We start from the raw sequence: 8812 nt of genomic DNA on the forward strand, positions 1-8812 counted from the left end.
TAAAATGCCCCTCACCTGAAACACAATGAAAATGCACATTATTTCAACTTTTGTTCAGTAACCCCATCTTCAGATATCCTCTGATTTCCAGAATGAAACGTTTTAGTATGAGATGTTTAAAATAGACCGACATATTTATTCCATTTTCCTTAAGTAATATACAGTCTGTGTTGAAATGTGTGATTGTTCTCTAAATAAAGCTCTGTCTCTCAACAGTCAAAGACCTACATGTGCAGCAGCCAGGGTAAAGTACTGTGTTTGACCATAGACTTTGGATCTGGCTTCACTTGTTCTGAGAGCTCCTCGAAGGTGAGTCATTGTTCATTCACTATTCTAAATGAAAGTTCAACAGGCTGTACAATAGGGGGATATTGTCCATGCTAGACTGGTTAATTCCTTCTGTTTACCGATTGGTCAAAAATAATGAACTCTCACTATATTCCTCAATGTTATCCCCTGTAGAATATATTATGGAGATACAAATTCTCTCAACTGAAAGGATCCTCTGATGATGGGAAAACAAGGGTGAAACTCCTCTTCAAGAATGCTGAAAACAAACAGATAGAGATGAAGGTGATGCTGCATATGACATCAACTCAACTTCCATTGCAGTGGCCTCTCTGAAGAGAGTGTTGATAGACGGCAGAATGTTAGAATACTGTGGTCACATATTACAATAGTAGTGATAGACGGCAGAATGTTAGAATGCTGTGGTCACATATTACAATAGTGTTGATAGACGGCAGCATGTTAGAATACTGTGGTCACATATTACAATAGTAGTGATAGACGGCAACATGTTAGAATACTGTGGTCACATATTACAATAGTGTTGATAGATGGCAACATGTTAGAATACTGTGGTCACATATTACAATAGTAGTGATAGACGGCAACATGTTAGAATACTGTGGTCACATATTACAATAGTAGTGATAGACGGCAACATGTTAGAATACTGTGGTCACATATTACAATAGTGTTGATAGATGGCAACATGTTAGAATACTGTGGTCACATATTACAATAGTAGTGATAGATGGCAACATGTTAGAATACTGTGGCCACATATTACAATAGTAGTGATAGACGGCAACATGTTAGAATACTGTGGTCACATATTACAATAGTAGTGATAGACGGCAACATGTTAGAATACTGTGGTCACATATTACAATAGTAGTGATAGATGGCAGCATGTTAGAATACTGTGGTCACATATTACAATAGTGTTGATAGATGGCAGAATGTTAGAATACTGTGGTCACATATTACAATAGTAGTGATAGACGGCAACATGTTAGAATACTGTGGTCACATATTACAATAGTAGTGATAGACGGCAACATGTTAGAATACTGCGGTCACATATTACAATAGTAGTGATAGACGGCAACATGTTTCAATACTGTGGTCACATATTACAATAGTAGTGATAGACGGCAACATGTTAGAATACTGCGGTCACATATTACAATAGTAGTGATAGACGGCAACATGTTAGAATACTGTGGCCACATATTACAATAGTAGTGATAGACGGCAACATGTTTCAATACTGTGGTCACATATTACAATAGTAGTGATAGACGGCAACATGTTAGAATACTGTGGTCACATATTACAATAGTAGTGATAGACGGCAACATGTTAGAATACTGTGGTCACATATTACAATAGTAGTGATAGACGGCAACATGTTAGAATACTGTGGTCACATATTACAATAGTAGTGATAGACGGCAACATGTTAGAATACTGCGGTCACATATTACAATAGTAGTGATAGACGGCAACATGTTAGAATACTGTGGTCACATATTACAATAGTAGTGATAGACGGCAGAATGTTAGAATACTGTGGTCACATATTACAATAGTAGTGATAGACGGCAACATGTTAGAATACTGTGGTCACATATTACAATAGTAGTGACAGATGGCAACATGTTAGAATACTGTGGTCACATATTACAATAGTAGTGATAGACGGCAACATGTTAGAATACTGTGGTCACATATTACAATAGTAGTGATAGATGGCAACATGTTAGAATACTGTGGTCACATATTACAATAGTAGTGATAGATGGCAACATGTTAGAATACTGTGGTCACATATTACAATAGTAGTGATAGACGGCAACATGTTAGAATACTGTGGTCACATATTACAATAGTAGTGATAGACGGCAACATGTTAGAATACTGCGGTCACATATTACAATAGTAGTGAGGGACGGCAGCATGTTAGAATACTGCGGTCACATATTACAATAGTAGTGATAGACGGCAACATGTTAGAATACTGTGGTCACATATTACAATAGTAGTGATAGACGGCAGAATGTTAGAATACTGTGGTCACATATTACAATAGTAGTGATAGACGGCAACATGTTAGAATACTGTGGTCACATATTAAAATGGAACTGACAGCATTTTAACTACTTTGCAGATATGAAACAAACAGAATATAAAATGTCCAGTTCATGCTTCAAAAACAACTTTATAAGAGGTTTTGAAAATAGGTTCTATTTGACTCAATTCTATGACGTATGGTAAGGCATCAGGGCTGCAGGTAGCCTAGTAGTTAGAGCGTTGGGCCAGTAACCGAAAGGTGGCTAGATCGAATCCCTGAGGTGACAAGGTAAAAATCTGTTATTCTGCCCCTGAACAATGCAGTTAACCCACTGTTCCTAGGCCATCGTTGTAAATAAGAATTTGTTCATAACTGACTTGCCTAGTTAAATTAAAAATAGTTGGCAGAATAGATGGATGCAGTTCAATGCATGATTAATATAATTCACCAATACATTTCTTGGTAATCCAACACATATTGCTATCAGGTTGTAAATCACAGCTGGCCTGGTACGTTGTTTTCTGTCTCCAGTCAGGATGCACTGTTTCAGTTTCATTTACACAATATTCTGGACAAAAACTGACAAACGCAACTAAGGCTTGGAATGTCAATACAGTCAAACTAGTGTAACGGATGTGAAATGGCTAGCTAGTTAGCGGGTACGCGCTAATAGCGTTTCAATCAGTTACCTCACTTGCTCTGAAACCTAGAAGTAGTGGTTCCCCTTGCTCTGCAAGGGCCGCGGCCTTTGTGGAGCGATGGGTAACGATGCTTCGTGGGCGACCGTTGTTGACGTGTGCAGAGGGTCCCTGGTTCGCGCCCGAGGTCGGGGCGAGGGGACGTACTAAAGTTATACTGTTAGATTGATGCTGTTGACCCGGATCACTGGTTGCTGCGGAAAAGGAGGAGGTTGAAAGGGGGGTGAGTGTAACAGATGTGAAATGGCTAGCTAGTTAGCGGGTACGCGCTAATAGCGTTTCAATCAGTTACGTCACTTGCTCTGAAACCTAGAAGTAGTGTTTCCCCTTGCTCTGCAAGGGCCGCGGCCTTTGTGGAGCGATGGGTAACGATGCTTCGTGGGCGACCGTTGTTGACGTGTGCAGAGGGTCCCTGGTTCGCGCCCGAGGTCGGGGCGAGGGGACGTACTAAAGTTATACTGTTAGATTGATGCTGTTGACCCGGATCACTGGTTGCTGCGGAAAAGGAGGAGGTTGAAAGGTGGGTGAGTGTAACGGATGTGAAATGGCTAGCTAGTTAGCGGGTACGCGCTAATAGCGTTTCAATCAGTTACGTCACTTGCTCTGAAACCTAGAAGTACTGTTTCCCCTTGCTCTGCAAGGGCCGCGGCCTTGACCAGGGACCCTCTGCACACATCAACAACAGTCACCCACGAAGCATCGTTACCCATCGCTCCACAAAAGCCGCGGCCCTTGCAGAGCAAGGGGAACCACTACTTCTAGGTTTCAGAGCAAGTAACGTAACTGATTGAAACGCTATTAGCGCGTACCCGCTAACTAACTAGCTAGCCATTTCACATCCGTTACACTAGCAAGAGCAATGATCACAAGTCAGTCAGAACGTGGCTAATAGGCTAGCGTATCTATTTATGTAGCAAGCTAAAAACACAGAGCCTAACATTAGCGAGTTAGCTAGCTGCTAGGAGGATGTCATGTAATGTCATTGGAGGAGTGGTTGAGTGACTTACTTTTTTCCCCTCATTTCGTTTTTCGGTGGCTACAACTAGAGATGCCGGTGTCATTTGGTTAGCTAGCAAGACATATGAATTGCTTTTCTAGCTAGCTAGCTATGCTGAACTTGAACGACTGTTATCCAGCTGGTATATCTCTTGTGTTCGTAAATTCACTCTGGTTTTGTTCTCCGGTTTCAGAGTGTGCCAGAGAGCAGTTGAGGAATTTACGAACGCGCAACACCCACTCAATATGACCGGTGTCAGTAAACGCCGTCGGTAAAAACAGTAGTGAAATTGTTTCCAACAGCACAGTTAGTCACTAACATTCTAGATAACATGTAAACAGCCTAGGGTGATTTAAAATGGTCAGAGTCAGGTGTTCTCTCATTTGTGTCTGGAAGTAGTTAGCAAGCTAGCCAACTTCAGCCAGTTATCTTGGTTTGCTTGACTGCCGTTATGAGGAACCCTCATATCAACCCTACTCCTCGGCCAGAGCGTCCAGTGTCAATAGTGCAGTGTGCACTCGGAATTTACGAACAAACCATTAGGTTGTCAAAACGTGGGTTGGGACAAGCATGCATTTGCAGGCAAGCTGCAGAAGGACAAGCAGGCTACTATTCCCCATCGTTTATCAGTGCAATTGTAACGGGCCATCTAGCTGAAAAAGTTTGAGAGGGTTTATCTGATGTTCCCTCGTTAGATTTTAGCTCACCTCACTCTGGCTAGCATTAGTTGTTGATCATGTTGTTGTTGATGTGCACAACAGAGGGAGAGAGAACCTACCTGTTCATGGTTGTTTAATCAATAGGGCTATAAGAGGACTCCCGTGAGATTTACATATTTGCAGAAATCCATTCAGGGTCTATTTTGTGGCTTTATAACGAATGTGTTATAAAGATTTAAAGTTGCGCTGTTACAACTGCCTGTAAACACAGTCCAGTTATAAGTGAATGATGGCAGGCCCGTGTGGCAAATGGCATATTTGCATAAAGGCCTACTGTAGCTCTGATTGGCTATGGTGCCACTGTCTGCGTAGACTCCGGTCCTGGAGATGTTTTGATTAGGTTGTATGTACTGCACTGTCTATTAATTGTCCAAAAAACGCAAGGCCGCTTTCCCACTCTACATATATTGCTATAGAATTTTCACAAATGCCTTTCTCTACTATACATCATTCCCAAACATTCTATGAATTTATGAAAACTGAATAATGACCATGTGTAACGGCTTTCGTCGGTGGAAGGAGGAGAGGACCAAAGCGCAGCGTGATTAGTGTTCATCTTAATTTAATGAAACTCAAAAACTGAACACTACAAATTACAAAAAAAAAGAAAAATGTGAAAAACCGAAACAGTTCTGTCTGGTGCAGACACACAAAGACTGAAGACAACCACCCACAAAACCCAACACAAAACAAGCCACCTAAATATGGTTCCCAATCAGAGACAACACAAAACACCTGCCTCTGATTGAGAACCATATCAGGCCAAACACAGAAATAGGAAAACATAGAAATACAAACATAGACTGCCCACCCCAACTCACGCCCTGAACATACTAAATAAAGACTAAACAAAGGAACTAAAGGTCAGAACGTGACGCCATGTCTAAATGCTTGCTGGTCAGAAAATGTAAACAAAAAAGAAAAGCGGTCATATTCTTTCTGAGTATATGAGCAGATTTGAATCAGATTTCACGTTGATAAAATGCTGCCAGTTCCACTTTAAAATGGTATTGAGTGGTGGGAGAACAATGTTTTGAATACTGTAGTTATATTCAAATTGGCTTTTGCTACCTCATCAATATATAGAACTAAAATATTTCTGGTAAATTCCACGTGGGGAACAAGTAAAGGTTATTGTTGTTGTTGTTGTAATAGTTATTAAGACGAGTGGCTATTTGTTACAAAAGTAATTGTGACATTTTAATGTATGCAAACATTATGTAAATATTATGCAAATTGCTAAGAATATTTCTCACAATTTTGTATTCAGGGTTTTTCTTTCCATTGCAGGAGCTGGAGTTTGCCAATCTGACCGCAGTCCTCCATTGTATTTCTTCTTTTATGGCTGCCAAAGTGGCCTCTGTGGACCCTGTCTTTGTCAAGTGTCAAAGCATCTCTGGAAAGTACATGAGTTAGACACTTCCTGGTGTTGTCGTGTACATTTTAGTCACATAAGCTATTCGACTATTTTATGCACATTCAAATGATATGTATATCTTGTTCCTGTTATTTTTGTAAGGCTCTTATTAAATAAGAAAAAAATATATATATAAAAAAAAAACATATCTGACTGGAAGTAAAGGATATTTATATTTGCATTAATTGGTTGGTATTGACATTTGAGTATGAATATGCTAAAGATTGTTTCATTTTGTCCATGTAGAAAAACATCTGTCACAAAAAATGGTTTCTATGTTTGTTCATGTGTATAGACACGGCACAGTTTTCAATTCATGCGTAGATGCAAGTTAACTTAAAAGCAGAACCGATAAAACAGAACTGTTGTACTGTACTAATCAACACACATGCAAACATTTGGGAATGTGTATTCTGCTGGGCTATACGATCTCTGGTTATTCACTTATTCCATAACTTCAGCGTGACTACAGATGTCGTGGCTGCAGCGTGACTACAGATGTCGTGGCTGCAGCGTGACTTTGGGGAAAAGAGTGTCTGAAGAGTGTGTGTTGAGGCCCGCAAATGCAAGGCCTTGGGGCAGGCTTTCATAACCCCAGAGGGTATTTTAGTTTTGTATTTCAGTGTATACAGTCACTGCTAGTCACTGATATGCTCAGTGACACCAAATGGTGTCAAGACAAACACTGGGGAAGAAGATGTAGACGTATTGTAGCAGTGGTATCTCAGTGTATCTGTCAGGTGATTTAAAAAAATGTTGCGTTCTAAAGTTAAATCAACATTTGTTTTACGTTTTGTAGTCCTTTACTTTGTATGTAGCCATGCACTGACAGTCATTACAAAGCTTATAAATATATAAATGTTTATATTTATATTCCCTCAGTCTCTTGTTTTATTTTCTATTCCAAAATAAATCCAGAATCAGTCCTCCTTATTGTCAAATGTTATTTTATTGTATTCCACTACCGGATGTGTTCACAGCTATGCTGAAATGAACGCAGACTAACAAGTCAATATTGTTGATTTGCTGGGGAACATAAGACACGAAGAGTCTTGAAGAGGGTAACAAGGAAATTGAGACAATTGACATCAAAAAAACTCTTCAATTATACAGCACTTATATTTTGCAACTTACTTTCATGTCCCATTCTTAGACCCCAAAATGTGTTTATTGGGCTTACTTGCCATTTTGGTTTTCCTAATTGGAGGATTGGAGGTATTCTACCCCCTGCCTGTAGCTTGGCTTTGATGCCTGAAGTGACCATATCCTTCCAATTAACAGAAGTCTCTGCCTGCTTGGTAATGTTATGCAGTTTCATCAGCCGTTTGTCAAGTATGGAGCTTAAATACCTTGCTCAATCTACGGGAAGCATGCCACCCACTCTTGACGACAGGCAACAACAGTAAGCTCTGAATGCTAACTGAAACATTCTGATTAGGGGCTTCTGAGTGGCGGCTCCAGGAGCACTTATCCCATGAAATCCTGAAGCCTGTTTTAGAGAATTGGAAAACAGGTTACTGTAGTGTTGAATTAAGCCAATTATAAATGACAGTGTGAGAGGACAGAAAGCACAAAGTATGAAAACACTTTAACGGACTTACTGTCCGAAAGATACGCATAACTTAGACACGTGGTTAGCCACTAAAGTGTAATGAAAACTGCCTGACCGGGAGTCCAACCTGCAAACGAGATAAATTACTATCAAATCAGCACGACTACTGGGAATAAACAGTGTCATTCACTACAATGTAAACAATACCTATAGGCCTTCCATTAAATGACATTTCCATACGATTATACATTTCCATCTTCAGAAAGTATTTACACCTAACTTATTACACATTTTGTTGTGTCACAGCTTGAATTATTTTTTGGGGGGATGAAATAGATTCTCACCAATTTACACGAAATACCCCATATTGACAAAGTGAAAACATGTTTGTAGAAATGTTTGCAAATTTATTGAGAATGAAATACCGAACAATCTAATTGACATAAGTATTCACACACCTGAGTTAATACATGTTAGAATCACCTTTGGCAGCTATTACAGCTGTGAGTCTTTCTGGGTCCAGGTTTAGCAAAGAGGAAGGGACCTACCTGAATCTGTTCAATAAAAACACTAGTTTGTGTGGCAAAACAGAACATAATGATTACACCCCTGTGCAATGAAACTAGCAAGCTAATGTTAAATATGAAGTTGTCACTCAACAGCAAGTAACCATGTAACTGTTCGAAAAGTTATAACTTCTAGTCCTAGCTACTAATGCAGGTACAGTCATGGCCAAAACATATTGGCACCCTTGCATTTTCCCTAAAAATAAGTTGAAATTTAACAAATTATTTGGTCTCCACAATTCTTTATTTTCACTGTTAATATTACGGAACCTTTGTTTTTGATTCAGAACTTAATATATCTATTTAAATCAGAAAATAAACAGAAATGGCATTGACAAAATTATTGACACCCTACGCAATATTTGGTAGCACAGCCTATAACCATCGATGAGCTTCCTGCACCGCTGTACCGGCAGTTTGGCCCACTCGTCTTGTGCAAACTGCTCTAGTTCTCCCAGATTTGAAGGGTGCCTTCTCCAAATGCTATTTTAATATCTCTCC

General features: G+C 39.6%; 1 protein-coding gene across 1 annotated transcript in view; it reads left to right on the forward strand.

Moving 5' to 3' along the window:
* The window catches only part of sntg2 (syntrophin, gamma 2), a 130124-nt gene extending 123932 nt beyond the window's left edge, over positions 1 to 6192 (forward strand). Inside the window, exons 16-18 of the mRNA XM_039008802.1 lie at positions 217 to 309; positions 463 to 573; positions 6067 to 6192. Coding sequence (XP_038864730.1) covers positions 217 to 309; positions 463 to 573; positions 6067 to 6192 — 330 coding nt within the window. The remainder of the gene's footprint in view (positions 1 to 216; positions 310 to 462; positions 574 to 6066) is intronic.
* Positions 6193 to 8812: the final 2620 nt, after the last annotated feature.

The sequence above is a fragment of the Salvelinus namaycush genome, chromosome 15, assembly GCF_016432855.1.
Source record: "Salvelinus namaycush isolate Seneca chromosome 15, SaNama_1.0, whole genome shotgun sequence".
NCBI classification, from domain to species: Eukaryota; Metazoa; Chordata; class Actinopteri; order Salmoniformes; family Salmonidae; genus Salvelinus; species Salvelinus namaycush.